The 27,716-nt window shown below is 50.7% G+C and overlaps 1 protein-coding gene across 1 annotated transcript; it reads left to right on the forward strand.

The window, feature by feature from the left end:
- Positions 1-5,034: 5,034 nt before the first annotated feature.
- FAM167A (family with sequence similarity 167 member A) lies at positions 5,035-27,716 on the forward strand. Its single transcript, XM_054195585.1, has 3 exons — positions 5,035-5,164; positions 14,344-14,888; positions 24,979-27,716. Exons 2-3 carry the CDS (start codon positions 14,511-14,513, stop codon positions 25,240-25,242), a joined length of 642 nt encoding a protein of 213 aa, XP_054051560.1. The 5' UTR covers positions 5,035-5,164; positions 14,344-14,510; the 3' UTR covers positions 25,243-27,716.

Genomic DNA, 27,716 nt, shown 5'->3' on the forward strand with positions numbered 1-27,716 from the left:
TGACTGACACCGAGGGGGGTGGAAAGGACGGGGACGCTGCAGCTTGTCTCTTCATCATTGATTAATCCCAACCTAAAGCAAGTATCTGAGATGGGCTTTCCTTGACTTTCCCTTTCTTGGCTCAGGAAGCCAAGGAAATTAGTTGAGCGTAGACACAGACTTTTAACTGAAGTATGGGGAGATGTTGTCTACCCAAGATGCCTCCACTCCTGTGTTTTTTCAGTGAAGATGCCTTACTGGGTGGCCAGGTATGATTGGAAGGGGAGTTTGAGGTTCACTAGCAGTTCTGGAAAATAATTTACAACAAATATTTTGGGTGAAAGTGGAACTCAAGACCTTTTTCCAGCAAAGTCGAGAGGTGGAAAAAACTATATATCAGTCCCGAGAATTTAAATGCTTTTTGCTTCTATGGGTTGCTGCAATGAATTGGATTAGCAGGTTTCTCAAAGGAAAGTCCTTACGAATGGGCCGCTTTCAACCTTTGGAAAAGGTTTTGAATTTCTTTGGAAATGATTTCTAGTTCTTCAGGGCTTGTGAGCTTTTTTGGAATTGGAGGGAGGAATAATTCGCTAACTCAATGTATATACCTGCAAAGCTAGTTCTGCAGTCACCGAATTGATTCCTTTTTACGAGTGAAAAAAACAGGTGGGTTGGAAATTCGCACGCGATTTCAGTAGGATTTCAAGCACAACTGTCCTTGGATTTTGTTTTTGATGCTGACTTACCCGGAAGAAACCTGTGGAGAAAATATCGCTGATACCCTGAGGCAACACACAATGCAAAAAACATCACGATGTTCCGTGACGGTGAAACTTAATAAATCTGATTTCCTGTTGATGTTTTGGTGTTTAACACCCTGGTGGTGCTAACCATGAAGCTTTTCCTCTAGTGGACTTAGTCTGCTCACTGACCCACCTCTTTGCATCTTTGAAACATCTCCTCCTTTGCCACACTCAGCTACACTTCGCCAGAAAGTTTACAGGTTATTTGGTAGGAGGGGTTGATGGATGGACCAACAATACAATTGGTTTGGAAATTCATAGGAAAACAAAATACTGTCCTCCGAAAATACTGAGAAAGAAACCTAATGCCTCACAGGGATGGCATTTGAATAAGGTGGGTCAAAGTTGAGAACTACTCCAATCAGTGGTAAAATTTTACAACCCCTTGCCTTGCTCTTGAAGCACTTCACATACCACCATGTTTCCCCTGCATCCCTACATCACTACTCTACCTCCACTACCTGCAGGATATATGGTCCAAAAACCAGCTTCCCTCTTGCTTTAACCTGTTTTACACTGAAGCCGCCCCAGCACCCTCTGTCACATTATTTTAGATTCCCAGGAGTTCGATTCCTCCTCGTCCTACGTCCTGCGAATTGCCACTTAATCTGCATCACACTCCAGGCTGGGCCTGAAGGCAGGGGTGGACAACCCTTCCCGTGGGAAGGGCAATTCCTCAGTCCCAGCATGAACATTATTTCGGCAGGGTGAGGGGTGGATGCTCAGCATCATCCAGAAGCAGAGCAGGGCCAAACACACGGGCGCAGGAGGCTTGTCTTTGGGGTGGGCTATTTCCCCTGTGTTTCTCAGAGACCTCGTGCCAGCCCAGCTGGGAAAAGACATCTCTTAAACAAGCTGACCCCGACTAAACAATGGAGCAATACTGCAAAAAGCCAGTCCCAGATCCCTCCGTGATCCCTGGAGATGAGCAGCCAGGTGACCGCAAACTTCTGCAGGTCTTCTGTGCTTGCATAGGTTCCCTTGGGGTGACCAGGGGACAACATTAGCTGGAGACCTGCTGCCCTCTGTAGGTGCCTCTGCCACATTTCCAGGTTGACTGGCTCCCAGGTGGCCCTCCAACAACATCAGAGGATTTTCCTGGTACAAGTCGCGGTGCAGGGAGTGGAAGCTGCACCTGGCGAGGATGGGATGGTGGTGGTTGAGAGCACCACAGTCTTCTCTCCCATCCCAGCCTGGTCACACTGAACCCCAGGGACTCTGCTGTGGAGGAAAGGTATTTATTTGATGAGTAACTGAGAAGCAACCATTGATGCTCCTATGAGATGATCCCGGCACGTGGTCCAACAGAATGATCACACTTCCATGCTGGGCGGTCCAGCTCCTCCATGCTCTGTTGGCAGGATTCCGCCAAGGAGAAATTCCCCAAAGCTGGGAGCCAGGGCAAGAAGCAGATGGTTCAAATCCAAGCTGAGTTGAACCACTGCCATTATGGAAGAGGAACGGCCATTTCTGACCATTTCTGGAGATACAGACACTGCTCAGAAGGTCCAGATGAGATTTAGCTGGCTATAGGGCACGTCTACCCTATAGCATTTGTGGTGCTTAGATGGGCAGAGGAGATTTGGGTTCCCAAGAAAGTCTGGAGGGAATTACCACTGCAGCACACAACTCCTGGCTTGGGCTTTGCTAAACCACATCCCTGCAAGGGACCAGTCTTGTATACAAGTGTTCCCAAGGATTCAAGGGTCCTTTGGAAAAGGTGCCATGCCCAGGGATGCTGTGGGACATAGCTCCAGGAACTGGCAGCTTCTGCAGCTATGAGTGCAACAGAAAGGCCTTGCTTCACCTGAGCAAAAGAAAAAACATAAATCTAAGCCATAGGTACAACAGTGTTAGTGTTGCAGAGGTTTATTTTGACTCATTACACCTAATTTCAGGTGCCCGCTGCAGGTGGTTGAGGTTAAAACCTCACGACCAGGAATGTTTTTTGGTAGAAGGAGAAGAGCAGCTCCCCACCACAGGGGTTTTCTTTTTTGGGGTGAAGACAACTTAAATGAGATAAATTCAGGCCAAAAAAACATTCAAAACCCATGAAGAGACTTCAGAGGGACCTGGCTTCGGCCTTTCACTGGTGTCTTATGGCAGCTCATTTGAAATCCATTACACAACTAAATTAAAAATAAACATTTACAGAAGAGGGAGCGGGTGACAGTGTGTGGTCTGTTACTGCGATGAGATAGATGCCCAGCCTTGGTAGTGACACCTCTGCTAGTAAACTAACCCGTGCTAGACCTGGTCTCCGGCCCTGACGCCAACTGACCTCGTCTGGCCACATCCGCACAACTAAATGCTCTTGGCTATCAAATCTGGGTGTCTGCATCCAACTTGTCTGTCAAGAAGGGGCCCTGGTCTTGTTCATTCCTGAGCCACGTCCCAGGATTGCTCGTCCCATGCCAAAACCAGACCAGGGGCTGTGTTTCACCAACCCCTTGTGCCCACTCCCTGACACCGCTTGATTCATCGGCACAGCCCCAGTTTTTGTTTCGATGAGACGTTGCAGGAAATGTCGAGCCACCCGTTTGCTGCTACGAGCTGAAATGCAGCTGTAGGTCTGTGTCAGATGGTTTTAGCATGAAGGCAACAGCTCGTCTATCTCCGTGGTCCCTCTCCGTCATCAGCAGCCCTGGGAAGGGCAGTGCAAGCCACCGGGTGACTGCTAGCAGCGCAGCCAGAGCTGATCACCAGCCTGAGTTTGCATGTGCACATCTGAAATCTGACCCAAAAAAAAGGGTGTTGGCAAAGCTGGGGGAAAAAAAAAAAAGAATAATAAAAAAAAAAATTGCATTTGCATCAGAAATGTGAAAATGCTGTTCTTCGCTCTTTGGAGTCCGCATTGCTGCGTCTCGCAGGGCACCCGCTCCCCCTGTGCTCGGTGCTGCACAGACACAGCGTCCAAATCACTGGGGGGGGTGTGGGGCACCCCCTCTCTGGTTGGCATTTGAAGGGAGGAGGGAAATCCCAGTCCTGTGAGGGGGTCTGTAAGGCCTTTGTTGGGATGCCGGACTCAGGAAAGGGCTGTAAATCATGATGCCGGCGGGGGAGAGGAGGAAAGGCTCAGACAGGAGAAGGGAGGGGTAAAAAAAAAAAAGGGAGGGGTAAAAAAAAAAAAAAAAAAAAAAAAAAAAGAGCCTGTGAGGGGGTTTCTCTTACAAAAGCTGAGTGCAGAAGGGGCCTGGGTCGTTAGGTGTCAATGGCCAACTCTTAACCCTTTGCACCACCAGGTTCGCGCACACGGCCAGTGGTCCTGAGACACCAGAGGTGCAATAGCTGCAGGTGGGGACGGAGGTGTGGGACGCGTTTGAGAGCTGTCCCCAGGCTTTGAGGGGTTAACCTTCATCTCCCGGAGAAGGAATGAAACACCCTCTGTCCCCTGCCTTTGCTCCTGGCCCCGAGTTAGCCAGCAGCCAGGGCACGTGCCTTGATCAGTCCCTCTTTGGAAGCAGTTAAAATGGTTTCCAGCCCCGCTGGGGGAGACGTGAGAGCAACAGGCTGTTTCCCAGCACATAAGACAGGCAAAGGCTGGTTCCTGAGCTGGTTTCTGTCTGGGGACGGATGGTGCCAGCAAGCGGGTACTCGCCACGGTGCCCTGAGATACCCATGCCAGGGCTTCCCGGAGATGCTGCTGCAGCCTTGCAAAACTCCCCTCCACACACACACAAACACACACACACGCCGACCCCCCGGGCGAGAGGTGGCATCTGGAAAACGTTATCCCAAAGCTCTCCCCAGTGCCAGGGGACCCCAGGCTCCGTGGAGAAGGGCTCGCAGCTCTCCGTGGCATGCAAGGAGAACAGCCACGGGGCCACCAGCCCGGTTCATGTCGGGAAGAGCCACGGGATCCTTTGGGAGTAAACCAGCTCCCCGGGCGTCTCCTGCGGGGTTTTTGGGTCCCTGCACGGCATCCCTTCATCCCTGTTAGCCACGCCGAGGGCATCGCCACCCCTCCTCCCTCGTTGGGGTGGCGGAGCCGGAGGATGTTTAGGACCCAGGCTGTGCAGCTCCTCCCTTTCAGGTCTCTCCAGGGTTATTGCTTGGTGGGAGGTAGGTTCAGGGCTTGGTGGTATGAATGAAAGAGAGAGAGGAAATCTGGACTGAAAAGCTCAAACTGGAATAGCTCGCCTGTCTCCAGGCAACAGGCCTGACGCAACCGCTGGAAAAAAAAAAAAAAAAAAGAAAAAAAAAGTCCCTTAAATAAAAAAAAAACACGCACACACAGAGATTTCTGAAGCGAGGCAGAGAGGAGGATGAGACAGTCTCCTGAAGGCGCTGGTGTCACTGCTCGGCAAATACCGAGTTGGAGACCCGAGGTGGAAGGAGGCAGCCAAGATGTCCGTGCAACCTTCCCTCTGACTCGCTGCACGGTAAGTTTGTTGCTGGCGTTGGCTCGGCCGTGCTGGGGCTGGGGGGGACCACAGCCACCCCGGGGACACCCCACCGTACCCTGGGGACACCCCACTGCACCCAGGACTGGAGCTGTCTGAGAGACGCCTGGTGCAGGAGGGGACCCCCATCTTTTCTAGCCCCACAGAAAGGGGTAGCAGCAAGGACCAGGTCCCTGGGGAGCATCGGGGTGGTGGTGATGGGGACCCACCAAGTTCAGCACTGGGGTCTGCCGCTCCAGCTACAACGTGGTGGGGCTGGGGGCTTGTATTGTGTCCTCCCCCCGACGCAACCTCCTGCCTTGCCGAAATCCCCTCGAGATGGCTGGCACGGTGGCTCCCCGGTGATCAGGACAAGTTGGAAGCCAGGGCAGGGTTTGAGTCCTCCTTTACGGTGGGTTTTGTCGTCAGCTGGGAGCGGTGTGGGGGGCTTTACTCACCGCTTTCGGGGGGGGGGGGGGATTTTTCTGCACTGGCTGGGGTGTAACGGGGAAGAGTCTGGCCAGGTTTCGGGACGAGCACTTGTTGCTGCCTCTGCCCCCTCCCCGCGATTTGCGAGAGCCCCGGCAAGGTTTTGTCAGCCTTGTGCAGCGCAGACATAATGGGATGGAGCGCGGTGGCCTCGCAGGGCGTAGCTACCTTTGATTTTTTGAAGCAGGCACCGCGTGCCGAGCAGAGCAGGTTTCCACCTGCTCAGGTCTGGCCCTCGCAGCTCACGTTAACACTGAGGGGGGGCGGGGGGAAAGAAAAAAAAAAGAGAGAGAATAAAAAAAGAAAAATCATCACCTAGAACTTCTTCAGAGCCCTTTATAACAGCTTGGGGCTAATTGCTAAAATAATACCGTCAAGCCCACACCCTTCCCAGCCCAAGCGCTTGTGCAACCCCAGGCAGCGCTCCCCGGTGCGATGCACAGCCCTGCACCCGCATGGCCCCGGCCCGACAGCCCGCGCCCTCGCCAGCCCACGCAGACCTCTCCCACCTCTCCCACAGCCGGCACCTGCGGGGGGCTACGGAGACCCCTCCCTATTTTCCTGGGATGCTCCCTGTATTATTCGGCACTGCTCAGCCCTTCAGAGCTTTCCTACATGGGGGACCTCAGTGGAAGGGGGGGTAAAAATGGATGAAAACCAAGCGCCTTGTTTCCAGTGTCCAGCTGATTCCCTTGGCTTTGTCTGCACGTTCCCAGTATCCTACAGACACCCCACTTTTCAGGGGGAAAAATCCTGTTTTGGCTGCTATGGGTTTTCTCGCTGCCAGCCATCATGTCAGCACGCTGTTATTTGCATCTCAGACCTCCTCGGCTTTCCAGTGCCCATTGCAGTGGTACCTCTTCACGGGGAGGGGGGGGCGGTCTGTACGACACGAAAAAATAAAGGAGAATGGGGAGGGGAGACGGCTTCTCCCGGGCTGTGGGCTTGCAATAGCTCCGCAGCCATTCGGTGTTTGCAAAATGTAGCAGAGACACTGCAGGGGGAAAAAAAAAAAATAATAAAATAAATAAATAATAATCAGCCTCAGAGGAACGTAGCCTTTTTGGGGGGGAAGGGAGCGGGGGTCTGTTTACAACCAGCTCACCTTAAATAATATTGAATGACCAAGCGGAGCCCAGCACGGGGAGAAGGCAGGTCTGAGTACGGGGCTTATGTGATCATTGCTTGGGCAGCCGCCACGGCGGGTAATTGGATGGGACAGGGAGCATGGAAAAGGGATTAGGGGATCGCCGGGGGGCTGACCCCACACCCCCCCATCACTTTAACGTGGAGCCTCGGGGTCTCCTATGGGAGCTGATCCTGGCGCTGGTCTCTGCAGGGGGGTGAGCTCAGCGCTGGGCAGAATGAAGCCCAGCAAAGCCGGAAAGAGGTTTTGTTGGTTTGGGGTTTTTTGTTGTTTTTTTTGGTGGTTTTTTTTTCCTGAAAATATACCCTTCGTGCCTTCCACGCTGCATTTAGGGAAAAATAACTCCCCGTGCCAGTCTCCTGGGAAGAGAGCATTTCTCAACCTGACCTGGCGCATTCCCAAGGAGTCCCAGCCCTTCGCGTCACCCCAGTTGCACGGGCACAGAGGTCCCTGCCTGCTCCCTCTGCTCTCCCCTTGCTGAAACACCGCTCTGCTTGGGGTGGCAGCAGGGAAAATAAAGGAAGGAACTGGTTCTGCCAAGCCACAGGTCCTTCATGGGCAACTCTCAGGACAGGTTAGGCATGCCACCTCCAGGATTATGTCCCAAGACCTGCTAGGACACTGGGGTAGTGCATGGAGAAGCAATCCTAATCATCATCATCATCATCGTTATCACCATCATCACCCATGGCTCCCTTTGCATCTCAAGAGACCTTACCGGAAGATGACTAGGGTGGATGGGGTGCTTTCACCAAGAGGTTATAAACTTGCCTTTGCTGCTGCTGATTAATCCTTTTTCCTCTGAGTAATTATACCTGGTTTTGGCTGATGGGCTGAGAGCATTAACCGCCCCACCTCCAGCTTCCCAGTTTGCAAATGCTTCTGGTGGAAGACGGGTTTGTGGGAATGCCAGACATTTGCCAATGCCCATCTTCATCCAGGATTTCCACCCGACTGCTGGAAATCTGCTGATCGATGGGAGCTGAGCTGGTCTGAAAATGGAGCTGCCAGGGTCCATCTAAAGCAGGCAGCAATCTCCATCCTGCTTCCTTGCAAGAATCCCGCTTGATTTTGGGCAGGGGAGGCAGGAGGGATAAGATGTAGGTAGACGAGAAGGGACAGATGTATTTATTGAAGCAGGTTCTGACTCTACTGGTGATGCTGGGGATCAGCATAGGAGAAATACCTTGGGGCAGGGAGTGCATACTGGTCCCCTGTTATCTCTGCACTTCTGCTCTGCTCCTCTTGGGCTGGTGGATTGGCTGCAGTCACCCACTGCTCTCCCCTCTTCCCTTCACTGCGCTGTTTGGGGGTCCGTCTGGGGGTTATTCAGGAAGAAGGATGCGCCAGGTGATCCCTTACCCTGCTCCAGGTCATACGTGAATGGAAAGCCCCTCTTCTTTCCCCCATGTATCCGTGTCCGCATCCGAAGGGCTGAAGCAGCAGGAGAGGCTGCTTCCCTACTGCTGCCCTTAGCATCCAAGCTGCCTGGGAGGTCTTCTGGGGGTTTGTTCGTGGCAGTAAGTGGACAGGAATACCCAGGTGCCCTCAGGATCCCATTACGCTGGGTCCTGTACACCTACCTCAGCCCACTGCGTGGGGCAACTCTGTGACCACCTCTCCAAACCTCTGCAAGGGCATGTCATTCCGGATCAATCCAGGGACAGAACCTTGGTCTCTTCCCTGGGCTTTTGTCACGTATTAGGCTGGAAGTTGGGGGTTGGGTGTGTGTGAAGGGACAGAATTAATGTGGACAGCCCTGCAAGGAGGTCTTGAAGAGTCACCAGACCTAGACCTGCAGTCATGATGCCAGCTTGGTCACTTCAGTGCCATCATCTTGCCCCTAGAAGAAGCTAACAGCCCACATGAGTGTGGCCAGGACGACCACATGGACACTATGTCCAGTGGGCACTGAGGGCTAGGGGCTCCACCAGGACCCCTCCAGCCTTGAATGGACAAGACCCCCTTCCATCCTGCACCAACCACGCTGAGCAGGCAGAGAGCGTCGGACCATGACGGCACCAATTTCAGCTGGGGTCTCTGCCCTGGAGAGAGTCCTGGCTTCGGGATCAGGCAGATCTTCAGATTACTGGTGTCTTCTCCTTTTGGGTGGAGAGGGGCTGGATGTCATTTTAGGACAGGTAAAGAAAGCATTTGGGAAGCAGGTCAGCTTTCTGAGGGAGCAGATTTCAGGTGCTACAGAAAGGGATCAAGTGGCCAAATACTGGATAATATAACCCAGGGAGATCAGCTCTGCTCTGAGCTCGTGAGACAGCCGGGGGAGCAATTAAGGCTGAGGGGAGACCTTCTCGCTCTCTGCAACTCCTTGAAAGGAGGGTATAACAAGGCGGGGTCGGTCTCTTCTCCTGAGGAACAGGTGGTGGGACAAGAGGAAACGGCCTCAAGTTGCACCGGGGGAGGTTTAGGATGGATATTAGGAAAAATTTTTACACTGAAAGGGTTATTAAGCATTGGAACAGGCTGCCCAGGGAAATGGTTGAGGCACCGTCCCTGGAGGTATTTAAAAGATGGGTAGACACAGTGCTTAGAGATATGGTTTAGCGTTGGTTTTTGTCAGAGTTAGGTCGATGGTTGGACTTGATGATCTGAAAGATCCCTTCCAATCTGGACAATTCTATGATTCCATGATTCTATCTCTGTAGGAGCCTCGTGCAGAGCAGCGTGCTGCAGCCGTACCACTTGGAGGGGGGGGGCTGTGGTGGGGGACCCCAGGGTGAGGAACAGCCCAAGCTCACCAAAGCCCACGCAGCCCAGCAGCTCCTCATTTTTGGCATGGGGAAAGGCGTTATTGATGTGCAGCCTCCCTGAAAGGGAACCACTGGCTCCAGGGAGCCGTGGTGTTGGCCTGGATGGGTTTTTCCTTTCCTCACCTGCTGCCTCGGTGTCTCCACTGCCCGGAGGATGCTCGGGAGCCTCCATCCACCACCCTGCAGCAGCCGGAGTCCTCCCTTACTCCATTGCTATGGCAACCCCCTTTCACAGGCATCTCCTCCTCGCTGCCCTGCTGCCATCCTGCTGCAGACCTCCGGGGGTGGGTGTGGGGGTGTGTGTGTGTGTGTCAGCCACCCCCACCCCATCCCTGCCTTTTTGCTGTGCCGAGAAGGAAAGTAAAATACAGGGCTTTCCGCACGGGGTTTCACACCGGTCACCATCCACCCCACCTCTCGCTCCTCCTTGGTATTTCTTCAGCCCACCGTTTCGGGCTCAGGGTCCTCCTCACCCCCTGGGACCTGCAAAGCTCGATGATGACATTGTTAGCAGGTGCAGTTCTCTCTAGGGCTTTCTTTTGTAGGAGCAAGGAGTGTTAAGGGTGAACACCGATACAAACCCTCGGAGCAAATGCCTTGCAAACAGTCAGAGGATCCACGTCCCAAACTCCTTGGATCATAGAGGGTGTCCCTGCACTGATTAGAGTCAGAGCACGGGGACCCAGATGAGGTGGAGAGACCTGAAGATGCCAGAGGTGAATCCCTGCATGACTCTGAAGTTCCTCAGAGCTTTTTTCCTGAAGGCCGGTTATGTGAACTGCCTACTCAGTGAGAGGGAAACTGAGGCATAAAAAGGGCTGAGGTGCTTTTTGAAGGTCATTAACAGGCTGAAACGTTACCTCTGCCCCATTTCACCCACCCCAGAAGTGTCATCCATGGGCTATGTGGGCACACCTTCACCCTGCAAAAGGACTTCACTTGTCCCGGGCTTTGTCTCATACTGAGGGTCTTTTTTCTTATCAGAGACTAGACGATCAGAGTAATGCAGACCCTTACAATCACTGCTGCTCCTCTGTAATAAAAAATGGTATTACAGTAAGCTGAACTCCACCAGGAAGAGTCAAGGGAGCAGAATATTATTCCCCACACCTCTGTCCTGGCTGATATTTTTCTTTATTCTGCTTTTTCCCTCTCATTTCCATCCTGAGTGTTTCTCCCTTCTTTTTTTTTTTTCTTTCTTCTCCTAGTCCTCTTGCTCCCCACCGTGTGACCTTCCGAAGCATCGTGTGCCCTTATTTACAGCCATGAATTTAACAGGCTGTACCTGTTCTGCCCTGGTCCAGCACATACCAGCCATAGAATCGTAGAATGGTTTGGGTTGGAAGGGAGCTTAAAGATCATCTTGTTCCAACCCCTCTGCCAATGCTGCTTCGTGAATGCCTCGTGTTCAAAGCTGACCAGGGGGCAGAGAGATGATGGGGAGGGTACAGATGTATAAAATTCCTCGGGCACGTAAAACTCCCGCAGGGTAAAAAGCTGTGCCTGGCATCATTTTGTGCAACCTCCCTCTTGACCGTGAACAGCATGTGAATTTATTGTTTCCCGTCACCGGTGGTGATTAAGCGAAGCTTCTCTCACACCCCGTACACCTCCCCTTGCCTCCTCCCCCCATCACACCCGGTTTATCAGGGGACAAACCAGGGTAATCAGGGTATCCTGATCCCCTGCTCTAACGCACAGGCAGGGATGTCTGAAGGTGTGTGATGGGGACGGGTCTTCTGCATCTGCATCAGGGTGGGAGGAATGGCAGCAGTGGGAAGCTGTGGTGGCAGATTGTGCCGCTGGACCTCGTTTCTTGGACCATAGGACAACCCATGAGCTTCACAAGGTGTGTCTGGCGTGGGAGAGAGCAGGAGTCGCATTGCTGACATGCAACCATGCAAAAGCCAAGCCGCAGGCCATGCCAGCTCCGTGAGTCTTGGCGTGGTAGGACTTCACACCCAACCCAGTTTGACAGTCCTGTTGTTTCTCCATCTTGGTCGTGCGTTTCTGCTAATCCCTTTGCATTACAGCTTGCGGGGTCAGTTAAGCTGTCTTCTCTGATGGAAACGTAGCCCAACAAAGAAACTGAAGGGGTTTTTGTTGTCTTGGTGACCTGATGTGTCCTTCAGTATTGATAGGATTCGTGCAAGGGAAGGGGGAAACCCCTGAGCAAAGGGTATTAGTGATCTGGGAGCAGACCCTCACTCCAATTTGGTGCTGAGCTCCTGTAACCACTAATTAGGCATGGCACGAACCCCCTGAGACTGGCAGGTGTGATAATGAAGACAAATCAAGGGTTAATCACTTTGACGACTTTGTGCGGACCAGCCGAGGGGGAAACTGAGCCTGGGGCAGGGGGACTGGGAGATGGAGTCTGTTGGCTTGAGCCAGAGGCCAGGTTTGTTCCTGGGAATTAGGAAACTCAGGCAGCAAACAGGTTTGTATTACAGCCTCGCATGCAGACTTATTTCACACGCTTACCAATTTCACGTCTCTTTTTCTACAGCAGGTCTTTAACCCAAGTCCCAGATATTGATAGGAAATTAGAGGCGGCTCCTTTCTGTCGTTTTTGAGTTTGGACAGGCTGGGGAACAGACGTGCCTGTTTAGGGGTGTCCCTACAGAGAGAAATGAGAAGTTCCGTGTTGCACCTGGGAGGAGGTGAGGGATGGGTTGGATCGGTGCTGCTTTCAGGATAGAAAAATTAAATCCCTCCACAGTTTCTGGGAGATGATGGTGAGGAGGGGGAGATGGCAGCGGGATCTTGGCAAAGGGGATGCTCCAAACCGCTGTCGTGCTTTCCAGGTGCGATGCTGGAAACGCCAACTGAGCGGTACCCACTGTGCAAATAGTGAGGGTGTTTTCCACCCTGAGGATTTTATACGTGCTGAAGACACAGGACAAAGGAGTTTGTGCGAGCTCGGCTATGTAGCTGTGGCATTCAGAAAAGTCAGCCTTACAATAAAATAATATCTCTGTTAGGGGTCATTGAACCCAGTAGCCCAGTCCGGAGCTGTAGCAGACACTGTTGGGCTGCTGGTTTTGGCTACCCCTAGCAATCCCCATCTCAATGAACACAAGAAAAAGCTTGGAGGTGAGGTCTTTAAAGTTACTACGTGTTTCCCTTTATTGATTTTGGGAGGCTGGAGCTGGAGGCAAGTGAAAATCATCGGCATGCCCTCAGCTCTGCAGAGCATCCATGCAAGAGCTGGTGCGGGACCTGACTGAGAGGGCAGCCCTCTGCTTTCCCCTCCATACCATCTATTTTTCAACGGAAGAAGGAAAATCGTTGCTGCCCCAGGCACGAGAGCTGTTGCCTTCAACCTGATGTAGTATCTGTGTTTGCACCCGCTCACCGTAAAACTCTCATTAACATAAATAAGAGCAGGAACAAGACCGCAACATGACTAATTCTCCACCCCCAGACTGTCTGCGTGTATATTATCAACTCCGGGTTCAGCTCCTGCCTGCACACAATTGTGGGATAAATCTTGCTTTCTGTTGGTGTTTATTTTAAATTGAATCTTCTTACTGAAAAGGTTCGAGAGGCATAATTATGGTCTGGATTTCAGAGTTACACACGTCTTTGTGTGCACAAATAGCAGGGAAAAGAATGGCTGAGTAATTCATATTGCTGTGGTTTAGTGCATGCAGTTAGAGAGCTGCATACGTCCTGGCTGGTCTTTCTGGGCATGTTACCAGGCAGGCAAAAAAGTATTTTGTTTTGTGTTTGACGTGTAGATGAGAGCTCTGGATCTATTCCTAGCTCAGCCGTAGATGAGCATACGACCTTGAGAAAGTCTCTTATCTGATCCTACTGGCAAATGAATGCAGAAGCTGCCTGAGCTTAACTCTTGCAGAGTTGTTTGAGTCCTCTGTCCCTCCAAGTCCCATAGTGTGGTTGACCAACTTTGGGCACAGCTTCCCAGACTCCACACGAGGTGGCAAGAGGGGAAGGGGGGAGGAAGCTCCTGGCTCCTCTGTGCTAGTCCTCCAGCAGGATTTTTTCAAGGGGACCACTGGGACCATTCCCAGTGGGCAAGCTGGACGTAGTGGACAGTGGTGGAAACCACAAGTCCAAGTGTCCCTGAGTGCTGGCGTCTGAACCCAGACCAATCTAGCACCCCATCTAGTCCCACACTTGGCTGGGGACCATGCTCTTGCTCTGAATCAGCTGGACAGGAGGGAGATGAATCTTACGGCTGCAGACTGGCATCTTTATCAAACCTAGACCTTTTTTTAGCAAACCTTTTCCCTTTTTTTTTTGGGGGGGAGGTGGAACTTAACAGCTACTTTTGCCAGCTCTCCTTTTGGCTCAAGCTTTTGGGAGAAGTTTGGTTGTCTTACTTCACCTGGTCCTGTTTTACCTAAGCAGAAAGATGTAGGTTTGCCAGCCAGAAAACCAGCAAAACAGTGCCTGCAGACACCCTGACCCCCATCAACACCCCTTGCTGCCTCCAGAGGACATCAGGTTGTGTGATACAGCCCCAGAGGGGTCTGTGAATGTGTCCTGGACTCCTTGGCAACCCTTTCACGGCCCCTTGAGTTAAGACCGGAGATGTAGGTAACCAGAGCTTCCCTAAAAGCCAGAGCCTGTCTGTTCCTGCCCCAAAAGCAGTCAGATAGCTGAGGTGAGGTAACACTCCCCAGGAGCACCTTGGCACTGTGCCTCTCCCAAAACCCTCGCTCCCTCCACTGCAGCAAGAGCTGTCTCTCCCTTCTCGCTCCCTTTTCCTTCTCAAACTGGAAACCAACCATCTGTTTTTCTTCTAGGTGCTCATCCAGGGCCAGAGAGGTGCTTGAGCAGGGACCACCACCACGACTGTCCTCCGAGGGGCCGCGTTTGTCACGCTACAGGAGCTGGTCCAGCCCTGAGGGTTTCCCACTTCCATCCCTGGCCCTTTCCAGCACACCCTTATGCTGTTTGACTCCCAGAGAGGATGTCTCTACCCAAAATCCAAATAGAAGAGGCTTTGGACAGTGCAGATACTGGCTCTGGAGGTGCCGCTCCTCCTGATGACCACCTGAGGAGCCTCAAGGCTTTGACGGAGAAGCTGAGACTGGAGACCAGGCGCCCATCCTACTTGGAGTGGAAGGCAAAGCTGGAGGAGCAGGCATGGAAGAGCCCTCAGCCAGCAGGAGAGGAGGAGGAGGAGGCGACTGAGGCCAAAAAGGCCATGGGGGAGACTGTTGCCTTGAGGAAGATGCAGCTGCATCTCAATGGGAACCCCGCCCAGGACAAGGTGACTCTTACCTCAGGGAGAATAGGTGGCTTTGAGAGCATCGATGAAGCTTTGACGTGGCTCAGGAAGGAATTGGTAAGTGGTTTCCTGTCCCTATTAAATAGCACACTTTCTCAAGAGGAGAAAAAAAAAAAAAGAATAAGGAAACAAGTGACTCCTTGTTCCTACCTGCTTTCAGCCTCAGGTGAAAAAGCAACAATCAATCATTGCATTTTCTGCGGCTGGTGGCAACAGAAGCAGCCCAGGGAAGGGAAAAGATGAATGCCAGAGCATCCATCACCTCAGAGAAGGAGCTGGGCAAGTCCTAGCATCCCTGTTGGGATCCAGCAGGCTGAGGAAATATGGCTGCTTGCACTGGTTAGAACTTTTTAGCAACTTGCCCCCTCCCCTGCTTCTCTAATTATATCTCAACAGTCAGATGAATGCAGCAGGTATGAATACACCATGAACACGTGTGCACTGCTGGCGCAATAAAACTTCTCTGATGAGCTTCTTGAAAGGATGCTTTGTCAGGGCTGTAGGAAGGAAGAACGACTAGATCCATCCCCTGGATCTGCCCTTGCAGCTTGTGTCTGTTGGGTCTTTAGGAACTCCCTCAGTGGAAGATTGTATGCTGACCACTGTGCTTAACAGTCATTAGTGTATCTAATGACCAAATGTTTGCCTAATTCCCCTTTTTTTTTTCAACTCATAACTCCTTTTAAGGTCTTGCAATAACCTGCTTCCCCCAGGTCATTTCTCCATGGTGAGAGCAAGTGCTTCCTCTTGTTTCAAACTGTGGTGGAAACCCCTTGTTCTCACCATGTAATATCTAATGAATAAAATTCCTTTTTTTGCTATATGCATAAAGCCAGAACCTTATCTGAGACCCCATCACATCCAGCTCTTACAGGTCCATCGTCTGCTTCATTAGAAGCTGGTCCACATTCCCATCATCCTTGCATCCCAGTCTTGGACTCTATCTTACACATATCTTTATTTCTTTTAGTTATGAACTGGTAGTTTCACAGAGAGGAAGACAAGACAAAAATACTGTATTTATGGTCGGAAAATACACAAGAGTCAGGACATGGGTGATGGAAGTTCATCTTTCATATGTTGTGTTGCTATCATGGTCTTTGGTGCAAATTTGGCCTGGGCCAACTAGCACTGACCCAAGCAGCTCCCAACCCAGTGCAGGAGTCAGCACAACCTGCAGAGAATTCCCAGGAGACAGCATGGATGCAGCACATCTTTTCTGGAGGCCACAGGAAGTCAATAGGATGGACACGACCAGATCAGAGTAGCTGTTATCAGAGCTGGAGAATGGGTCCTGGTGCTCTTTAGGAGCAAGTAGACACCAGTGATCCTTCCCTTCTCCTCACTGGAATGAAAAATCTTTATTATTTGGCTCACATGACTAGCAACAATTCATGTCTTGTGGCTTTGTTTCTCTTGCCTGATTGGAAGTCTGCCAGTGAGTCCCACCAGCATTTGCAACTTGTAGTGACAGCAGCAATATTTGCAAGAGAGTCCCAGCGGGCTGGGACGTCACTTGTGGTTCAGATGCGCTTGTGAAAATGTTCCTGAGCAAATGCTTTGCTTTGGTAAGCACTTAAAGTCTTTGGGGAAAAATTCTCGTGCACAACAATGGATCAATCTGGGTGCCCCAACATAAGAAGGACATGGACTTGTTGGAGCGGGGCCAGAGGAGGCCCCGGAGATGCTGGGAGGGCTGGAGCCCCTCTGCTGGGAGGACAGGCTGAGAGAGCTGGGGGGGTTCAGCCTGGAGAAGAGAAGGCTCCACGGAGACCTTCCAGCCCCTTCCAGTCCCTCAAGGGGCTCCAGGAAAGCTGGAGAGGGACTCTGGAGCAGGGAGGGGAGCCATAGGTTGAGGGGGGACAATTTTAAACTGAAAGAGGGGAGATTTAGATGAGATATAAGAAATTCTTTGGTGTGAGGGTGGTGAGCCCCTGGCCCAGGTTGCCCAGAGAAGCTGTGGCTGCCCCATCCCTGGAGGGGTTCAAGGCCAGGTTGGCCGGGGCTGGGAGCAACCTGGGCTGGTGGGAGGTGTTCCTGCCCAGGGCAGGGGGGTGGAACGATATGATCCTTAAGGTCCCTTCTAATCCAAACCATTCTGTGGTAATATTTTGGCTTTTTTTTTTTTTTAATTCTCTGTGACTTTTGCTTCAGATAACATTTACTTGTCACCTTTTTGATGTATTGCTGTATTCGCCCAGCTAGACTGATCTCTAGAGAAGTTATTTACTGACGCTCTTCTGGATGTCAGAGTTTTGGAGGATGAGACATTTCTCGGTGCCATGGCTTTCACAAGGCAAGTGCAGTGCTTTCAAGAAACCAGAACTATTACGAAGGGTTTTTGAGCTGGTCTCCTAAAATCACTCACCGCTCTGGAGAATCTCAACTCCAGATCTGAGACCTCAATCTGGGTCCGTGCTTGCATCTGTGATGCAATCTTAAATTCACAAGTCTCAAGATGTCCCAAGACAGTAAGAAGCAGATTTTCCTTCTCAGAGGCCCAGATTTTAAATGTGTTATTTTTTTTTCTTTTAGTTTCTGCCCATGATGGAAGTATAAATTGTCTCAGGGTCCGGTTCTACCCTTTAGACTAGGGTGTGGTATATAAACCACCATCTGTTGAAAACTAAAAGTTTAAATTAAAGAAGAAAAAAGGGCAAAGCAAACCCTAATTGTTCCTCACTTTCCATTTTCCTGCCTCTTAATTATACCAGTCTTTTCTGGATCTGGACGTGACTCGTGTAATTTAGAACAATTTCCCCAAAAAAGAGAACATGTATTTGACTGACCACACAGCTAAATAGTTATGTCGGAGGCACTATTGTTGGGTAAGAGCTGCCAGCAAACAGTGAGAACACAGTGAGGCCGTCGCATCACAGGGTGCTGGCACAAAAAGATGCATTTCACATTACATCTCAAGGGTGAAACCCAGATTCTTCTCAAATAAAGGAACAAGCTTCCACACATCCTGACACAGGCAGGATTTTCCCTTGTTTATCCCTGTGTTGTGATACTAAAACAGTTGGGAAGGCTTCAGAGCAAGGCATTGTTATGCTTAAGGCTATACATTTACTTAAGGCAGTAGCCAAGGCCAGAGAGGGCAGGATCCCTCAGACCCTGCTTGGGGCGAAGAGGCAAAGGGGAAGAACCTCACGCCTTGGGGAAGGTCACCTTTAGTGGGCACTCAATCCTTCTGGTCTAGTTTATTCTAGGAGATCATAGACCTGGGAGCATCACACAATCCAGCCTTGCCCCAGGCAAGCATGAGTATGCCGGGCAGCGTTCTGAAGATCATCCAAAAATGATCTAGTAGTCATGGCTGGGATGAAATCTGCCTCCACCACGCTGTCCTCTGCTGCAGGATGAATTCTCCTTCACTCCATGCAGTCCTTCATGAGAAGTCAATTTAGGATATGTAGGCTTCATCTATCCAATGAAAGGGTAAAAGCCCATGTCCTTACTGAGTGAAATGCAACGATGCAGGGCGTGCAGCTCCATCACTCACACTGCAACCCTCATCACAGCTACCAGTGAGTTTAGGCTGGGTTATTTCAATAAGCATGGCCCCAGCATGGTCTTGGCTTGTACCAATTAACATCCTGCCAAACTGTTAGAGCTTCAGGAGTTTGCACATGCTGGGGACTGTTCCCAGCAGGCAGTTTGTACGGGACCACCCAATTTTGGAATTAACTCTATCCCAGCCAAAACCGGTAGAGGCAGCGAAGTGAATTTAACAGTATGTGTATGGCCAAACTTCCCCTTGGCCATGGTGCTACAGAACGGGCCATGGCATGGGCTAGTTGCCTGGTGAAGTGATAGTCCAGAAGTGCCCAGCTTTAAGATTAAAGTTACCTGATAAATCTGAAGCATTATTCCCAGTTCATGCAAAAGAGCTCATCCAACACTGCAAGGAAATTGCCTTCATGTCCTGGTTCAGGTTCAGCCAGGTTCTGGCTCCTCATATTCGGAAGTGAAGGACAAACCCAAAGTCTTCCTGTGCATCTGCTCTTCTTGGTCTTTCGCCTCACATGACCTGTCCCACGACCTGATTCTGTGCATCAAGTCCTGGCCCCGGTTTACAGGACTGACATATGCCCACCGAGCTCCAGCCAGCCGCGTCAGCTGGGACCTGCTGAGAATCTGGCCCCGAGAAGCTGATTTTTTCAGACATGCAAACTCCTGCTCTTGTTTTTGCGCTGAGAGAGGCTCTGTGTAGGTGTAGGAGCAAATTGCAGCACTCAGCATGTGCTGAACCGCCCCGGGGCTGGAGCACTTCCCTCCCCAACTCCTCCTGCCTCTTCTTTGCCCTTGTGTTTGCCTTTGCACTGCCAAGTGTGGCTGTTCTTCATCAATGCTGAAAGTGAAGCCATCAGCAGCCAGGGTATGGTGACAGACCCAAAGACCAGAATGGTCAGACTGTCATTTTCCTTTTTGTTTTTGAAATTTGTCAGGACAAATGTTTACAAAGTTCTAAAACTGAGCCCTCAAAGTCTTCTTCTTCCTAAAGGTCATTAAAGAGCAAAACTCTGCTATGAACTGGGACATCTTAGGATAGTTATGATTTCGTCCCCATAGGAAAATACATTTTCTGTCTCAAATTCACCAATGGTTGGCACTGAAATTTGAGGTGTGTAAGCCAGAATGCAGGAAAGGCTCTTGAAAAGGGACACAAATGTCTGATGCTCTCTGCTGGGAAATGTTAGAACACCTATGATGTCCTGTTGGTCAGACATTTATTATTAAATATTAACTGTTATTATCTCTCTTTGGGATACTGATATTGGCCGAACCAGTACTTAAGTGAATTTACACAACAATGCAACACCAAAACAGTGTTGGCGTGAGCCTTGTTGGAGATCTCTCTGGGGTTGTTGAGAGGTGGACAGGAGGAAAAGGAGCCTAGATCGTGGATATGGTGATGGAGACTGCGCTGGGAGTCCTCTGCTACATAGCAAGTCCAGGAAAGATTTTTCTGTATTTGTATTTAAAGCGATGAAAGAATAAGGGCACAGGCACCAGAGCGTGGTCTTCTGTACTATTAAATTGCTAGAACTGGAGCGCAGTTTGGGAGTTATCACAGAATAGGACCATCCCCAAGGGGCATTTTGGGTGCAACCACCCTGTTTTGGAGGCAGAGGGAGTTTCGTGGGGTGGTTGTGGATATATGTGCATAGTGGAGATGCAATTGTAGAAACATCTGAGAAATGATGTACTCTTCTGTGTAAGCCCACTGAGATGTCCTTCAGTTCACTTCACTCAGATGTTAAGCTGCCAGGCTTTTCCTCTGGCAGTGGGCTTTCTCCTCGGTACAGCATTCCCAATTCTGGAAGCATTTTGGCACGCCTTGATTTGACAAAAAGACAGAGGTAACTACCTCCCTCAGGAAAGATAATATGAAGATTAATTCTGAGGGAGTCAGCACAGACTATACTCAACACTGACGAAGGGTGAGATCTGGGACCCACCAGGCTCTGCAGGTGACAGCTGGCAGAGGTATCCTGGACTTCAGTGGTGTATGACTCCCAGGCACTGCAGGAGATGAGATACCTTGTGTGGGGCTGGGGGTTGTGCCCCAATGGCATGAGCATCTAAAATTAGCCACAGCAGAGCGGCATCTGAGCACCTTTGAAGATCAAGCCTCAAACCAATACACAGACTTAACTGACTTCTCTGAAGTGTTTGGCAAAGTTCTAATAACAGGCCTGTGCTTCTCCGTGCTTGAATCCAAGTGGCTGCACAAGGAAAACACCAGTTTAGATTTAAGTTTCTTTTGATATTTTGGAAATAAAAAGGACTAGCCTCATGGGAGCATCTGCTTCTCCACAGACCATCACCCTGAGCTTCATGGACCACAGACCGGGATGCTGTCCATGGGGCACTTCTCTTTTGGGAAGAGGTCCCAGGCAGCTCCACACCTCCATGCCATGAGGTGCTCTTTGCACTTCCCCTCATAGCAGGGAGATGGACCACTGGCAATGGGAATGTTATTGGTCTTCCTCTCTGTGACCATATGGTTAAGGCAAACTTGAAGACAAGTCTGGGCTACAACTTGAACTACTTCTATCTATCTGGACTAAGCCACTGGACAACAAGCAAGGATGCATCCAAAACTTTCTCTCCCTTCCCCATATTAAACATCCCTGGGAGACTCTGAGGCTCAATCTAAGCAGAGAAGCCTTCCCATAAGACTATGGGCCTCTGTGGTCCAGCGTTGTGATTCCGTCTAGCAGTTGCAGTAGCTCCTTTGCCAGGAAGGAGACGGGTTTAGTTCCGCCTCCCACCTGGGGATGTTCAAACCAGCAGCCTGTCCATCCCAAGAAGGTGCTCCAACCGTGCAGATGAAAGGCAGCTCTTTGCCTGCTGGAGCTGGGTGTGCAGGAAGAGGCAGAGTGTGTTCAAAAGCAGTTTGTGAGAGCAAGGCGTGCCTGAAGCTGTTCCTGTATTTGGCGTGTGAGACTCAAAGGAAGCAAAATGCACAGCTTCTGCTGGATGCGCTCCATGGGTTTCACCAGGATATTGCACAGAGTGTGTGGGATCATGCTGTTGTCCCACACAGATGAACTGGTGCATTGAGTTACACTGTGGTGGCTGGCCCTGTGAGTGAACTGTGTAAACTGAAAACCCACAGCTTCCTGCAATGTGGCGCCTGTAATCCCATTATTTCTTTCCAGGAAGCTTTGTGTAGCTCTTTTTAAAAAGAGATCATTCATCATTTCTAGCAATGGTTTGGTCCTCAGCGTGGGATGGATTGAATGTTTCTAGTACTCGTGAGGAGCCTCTGGGAAAGCGGAGAAGGATTTCTGTGTTCTGACCCAAATTCTGATGATATTCTGGATGGTTTTGATCATGGTTCAACAGGACAAGTCCATGGAGGGACAGCAAGGTGTTTGCATTTCGAGCCAAGCTGCCACGATGAGTGGGAAGAGTGAGAGGAGCCATGCCCTGCAGAACAGCCCACCCTTCCACCATGCAAAGTGCTCCCAAGCCCTCAGGAAGCCAAGGCAGACTCCCAAGGGGCACAAGCAGTGACAGCCCTCATCCCCTGTGCCATCTCCTCATTGTGCACATCATCCTTTAGTCAACCACTGCCAGGCTTCGTTCCTCACCCATTTACCTTTCTTTCCTGGAGGACAGAAGAGGGCTTTATCCCCCCGGGAAAGCTTTGGCTGATGGTGCACGTCTCACAGGTCACCCTTGCTTCCCTGTTCAGCCCCAGAGCACAGCCAGGCAGGGCTGGGTCTAAGGTGGTCTCACAGCCTAGGTGGTCAATGAAGATGGGTGGTGGGTTTGCCCCCTGCCATGTTGTCCCCAGCCTACAGGTGGGCCAGTGGGCCATGTGGCTGACTTGGTATACCCCAGGGTCAGCAGGTCAACTGCTAGAAGGAAAGAAGGAAAGAAGGAGGAAAGGGTGACTGGAGATCAAGCACCTGAAGGACATGCTTTGGAGAGCTTTGTCTTCAGCTTGCACAAAATCAAGACGCCTTCTTCAAAAGACAAGGAAAGCAAGAACCTGTCAAAACATGGAAAGCTGGCTTACAAGGGAAAAACAGCAATCTCCAACCCACATCCCTCTCCACAATGGCCTCATAATTAATTTTTAAAGCCTTTTTCAGTCCCACATTCCTCAAAGCATTTAATGAAAATATTTGTTGACATTTCTTATGTAGCTTGATAAACTGACAAGAAAGAGCAACCAAGGGTCAGTTCAATAAGGCCCACGATCACCTTCCTGATAAAATGTCAAGTCACAGCACTTGTTGTGAAACAGGGAAAAAATATCAACAAAATTATTTTTTTTTTCATTGCAACTCACGTAGGAGAAGAAAAACCTGCCGATTGGCCTCTGCTGGGGGCACAGGCTACAAGGTCTGCAAGGAAATAGTGTTTTTTTGAAGAAGGTAAATGGTTACAACCCTGCCAACAATTCGAGAGATTTCATGAGAGAGAGATTCACTCTGAGATTCGTACAAAGGTGACTTAATCCTCTCCAGGAAATCAAGCTGGAGTCCGGTTGCTGTCTGAGAGCACCAGGCAAGGTCCTCCAAGGTGCCTCCATGGTGCGGGAGTGGGAAAAGCTTTGCTTGGCTTGATTTAATTTCCATTATACTCATGTCAGCTCTCAGCTTAGGCTCTGGGCATAGCATTGCAAAGGGCTTCCCGACAGCCGGAGAAAACAGCTGGAGCGGAGCCAGGCTTCCTTCTGAGCCCTTCAACCGCCTGAAGTGGCTGCTTTGCCTTGCTGTGAGGCTATTGATGCTGCAAGGGGCAATCCCAATGTCTTTGGAGGCATTGCCTGGAGGAGGAGGAGGAGAGATTGTGCCACAAACTAGAGGAAGCCCAAGGCTGCTCTGGTTGACAGCCTTGTTGCAGCAGCCCGCGCATCAGGCATCGGAAATTTCTCATGTGGAAATACCAGGGCCACCTGCAGAGCCTCCTGAGGGGAATTTTTCCCTCCTCCCTTCCCTTCTGCAGTTTCATGGACGAGCCACCAGATCAGGAACAAATTTACCCCCCACCCCCAGAACTGCATCTGTACTTGTAAACTAAACAGCTCATTTTCAGGCCTGGAGGCAAACTGGTATGGTCTGTCCACCTCCGTGCTGTTAAAATCCAGACAAAGTGGCTGTATCCCAAATGCCTCCTGAGGATGAATCCCTCTGTGTTAGCCCCTGAAGAGCGCCCGCGGGGAATTGCTTAGGACTGGGAGAGCTGGCCCCAGCTCAAAAGATGCCAGGACCTTGCTCACAATCAAGTGGAGAGACTTTGTTGCTATGCACTACTTAATGTATTGCTATAGATGTAGCCTGGGTCTGTTTCTCAGCTCCTTCAAACCACAGGGAGCCAAGAAACCCGTGATGCAAATCAAAGGAGCGAGGTGAAGGATGGATTTGGGGCCAGGGCAGTTCCAGGGAGGAGCTGGAGATGAGCTCAGGGCATCGTCTCACGCACTGAGGAGTCGGTGAGGACAGCACATACCTAGGGAGCCATTGGGAGGGGAAAAAAAAAACCCAAACAAAACAAAATCAGGAGCCTTGGTACTAAGGGGCTCATTCCAGTGCCAGTTTGTGTTCTGTGATGGAGGCAACACCAGGGGAAGAGGCAGGACACTGCATCAGGGCAGATGTAAGGCTGTTTTCCAGCCAGTTTTGCTCCCTCCTTGTCTCCAGTAGTTAGAGAGAGATTTAAGCCACAAGGTTTGCTAAGAGCTGTTCGGCTTCTCTCCCACCGCTCTCTTTTCTTTGTGGCTTGTGGTTTGTTGCTTTTCTGTGAGGAGGGATGTGGGGTGAGAGGTGGGAGTTGTCTTGGCATCTACTGTTCTAACTCTACCTGCTTCTGTTCCCCAGACAAAGGCCGATTCTTGCACCAAGTATTCACCTCCTTCCTTCACCTTCCCCAATATCCTGTGGCAATAAATTTTCTGCTTAATTACAAGTTGGAATTAATAAAAAAAAAACAAGAAAAAGCTTTTTTCTTTCATCATTTCTGAATCTTCCACCTTCCAAAGTTAGGTGCCAGGGGAGGAAAAAATTCTCTGAAACACTTAGCTCATTAGCCTGGGGGGATAGTTGTTCTCTCTCCTGTGGGAAAATGTGGAGGTTCCATCCCGAGAGCCACTTCAAATCAGCGAGATAAGCCACGGGGGATGTGGAGGGTCACGTTCATGGCTGTCATGAATCAGGTCTGATTTATGCAGACTGGAAACCCCAGCCAAATATTTGGGGATGGGTCCTCTGAGGTTCTTTTAATTGGTCCTTTCCACCTCTAATTGCTTCTTCTCACCGTGGCTGCTCCCTTATGAACAAAATTAGTCTGGGCTTTGCTTAAGGTTGGGATGGAGGCTATGAAGCCTGAGCTATAGGATGGATACCTAAGCCAACAGCTTTGGCATGGCTGGCTTTAATTCCAGTTTCCTGGTACTCCTGAAAACTAAAAATTCACCATCCTGAGCTGGTATTTGACTGTGATGGATTGCTGGCTTGTAAGAACCTCATCTCCCTCCCAGTTCTTTGCAATGGAGTAGCACCTCTAGGTGAGTTCCATTTCCAATGATCTGGTGAGTCCTCTAGCAGGGAGCAGCACGATGAGCAAATTCTCTGTGCCCTTGCCAACAGTCTCTTCTTTCCCCACCCTCTGTCTTGTGTTTCAGGCAGAAATGCGCCTGCAGGACCAGCAACTGGCGAGGCAGCTCATGCGCCTCCGCAGCGACATCAACAAGCTGAAGATTGAGCAGACCTGCCACCTGCACCAGCGCATGCTCAACGACGCCACGTACGAGCTGGAGGAGAGGGATGAGCTCTCCGACCTCTTCTGTGACTTCCCCCTCGTGAGCTCCTTCAGCCTCTCCACGCCGCTCAAGCTCATCGGGGTCACCAAGATGAACATCAACTCCCGACGGTTCTCACTGTGCTGAAGGGAGGAAGAAGAGGGAAGGATGGGGGAGAAAGAGAGAGAGGACTGGGCAGCGCCGGGGCTCTCTCTGCCCAACGGCTGGGTGAAAAAGGCCCAAAGAGGAGCAGAGGGAACAGGAACAAACAGGGAACCCGCAGCTGGTCTTGGTGGCAGGGTACAGCAGCAGAGCTGGGTGCTGAGATGGCCCAGAAATGCATGTCGAGAAGACAGGACCTGCATGGAGGAAGTATGGACAGCATCTGGACCCAACATGTGCACTTAGCCTGCTCCTTTGCAAAGTCCCTCCTTCTCTTCCCCCCACAGTAACTAAGAGGATGCAGATCCAGTGTGGTTGTTTGTACTCAAAAATCAAAGGAGAAGGTCAAAGATCAGCCACAAAGCAAAGCAAAATCCCTTCTCCCTTCCCCTTTACCTTCTCCCAGGCTGGAGCTGTCTGTTCAGATTCACCCTCCTCCTTGGATGTCTCCTTGGACATTGATCCTCAGCCTCTGCTGGCCCAAGCACAGGGTCCACTGGGCTGTTTCAGGTAGGAAACTGATTTTCAGTGGAAAGGAGCCCTCCCAGCCGGTGAGGGACCACGGGTTAAATGATGGCCCCAAGGAGTGGTGAGAAGATGTGTTTGTTGACTTGCTCCATTGTGTCCAGTGTGCTCTATCTTAATTTTGCCTGTGGTATAGATTACGGACAGATCACGGACATGTTTTTATAGAGACTCCAGCCAGCCAGAAGTCGCCTGTGTGCCCAAGAAGTTGTACCCAGAGCAATACCTGTTCCTGATCTTGTTGTCAGCAGTGGCCACAAGACACCGTGTGGTTACCCCCATGAGCAGTAAGGCAAAGGAGGTAACTTACACCCAAGACATCTCATATCAGAGCAATCACCCCCAGGCTGACATTCCCCTAACAGCAGCACCAGCAAATCCTGGATCCTTTGTAGCAACACACATCCACTAGAGAAGGGAACTTCAAGAGGAGAAAAGGGACCTTTGTGTAATGAACATACGGTGTGACTATAGAATTAAAGGGAGAAATATTGCTGTGATGAGCTTTGGACCTCCAGCAAACACAAGGGGTTCCCTCCCTGCTTGTCAGTACGTAAGATGGATGCTGTATTTTCTTGCCTTTTAGTGCACCCAGCTGCACACCTGCCTGTACTTGGCATGGAGGGCAGAGACACCCATGGTGAAGCCCAGCAAGGGCAGGGACACAAGCAGTCTAGCCATGGCAATCTTGGGACACCAGGCACCCAAGATAGTCTGTCTAGAGGGAACGTGGGTGCCTCTGGACTCTCCCTCCTGTGCCGACACCTCTCCTGACCATGTCAGAGTGGTGCAATCTCTCAACCCATTGCCGCAGCACAGCTCTGCTGCCCGCCACATGCCTGAACAGCGAGCGCTCTGTGGCTGAGCGGATGGCTCTGCGTCCACGTAGCACCAGCCCAAGCTCTGGGGACGAGCGGGAGATGCAAGCCAGCGCTGGGCTGAAAGCTGTGTGGCTGTGTTGACGTGCCTGTACCTGACTGTGTCTGTAAGCTGTGTGTGTGCATAAGTTGTCGTGTGTGTGCATGTGAGCCTGCAGGATGCCTCTCTCGGGAGGCCGAATGGTGGACCCACGTCTTTGTTCCCAAAAGTGATGTGAACCAGAAGCCAATGAGGCTCTGCCGTGCCTGGGAAGATGCAGTGAGGCTTCAAGACTTGGGATTTCCACAGAGAGCTTAAGTCAACACAGAGAAGCTAAATAATTTGCCTGCCTCCTCAGGTCCCTGTGGAAGGAACAAATTAACATCACAAAGGAGTTCATGGCCACATGGGGCTGGGGACTGGCAGGGGACTCTGGAGCTGAGTTCAGTCCTCTATCTCCCGTAGCAGATAACCCCTCGGCGATGCCTCCCCCTCCACTTCAAAGCTCACTGAGTATCATTTCTTTCTGCTAAGAAAGGAGGTATTTTGGGCACTGGAGCTCTATCTATACCAATAAGTTAATCAGTGCCGGGTTTCTGAATCTTGTGCTGCCCAGGCAGTGAAGGTTTAATTGAGTTGTGGCCAGACTGTCAGCTGGCCTCTAGATAAGACAACCAGCCACGATGCTGTTTAGTTTACCAGTAGAGAAATAGCCTTATTTCCCCATGGACATCTTGAAAAAGAAAAAAAAAAATCTCATTAAAATTCTTCTTTGTTTACTTTTTTAATAAAAAAAAAAATCAATTCATGTCCCACATGTTGATTTGCAGAGGAATTTTCGATCAACATATGACAACTTTTCAGTGAAAATAATGCCTTGGAAGAGGTTCTCTCTAGGATCAGCTAGAGTCGACTACAGGGTGGACCTGCCTTTGGGCTCTTGTCTGGTAGCCAAATGCAGGAGGTTAGTACAAGCACAGTCTTAGGAGGTGATTATATGTGGCATCAGAAATAGCAGCGGTCTGGGTTCCAGACATGTATTTTCTGCATTAAGTGGAATGGGGGATGGTTAGAAC

The sequence above is a fragment of the Rissa tridactyla genome, chromosome 3 (assembly GCF_028500815.1).
Source record: "Rissa tridactyla isolate bRisTri1 chromosome 3, bRisTri1.patW.cur.20221130, whole genome shotgun sequence".
Lineage (NCBI taxonomy): Eukaryota > Metazoa > Chordata > Aves > Charadriiformes > Laridae > Rissa > Rissa tridactyla.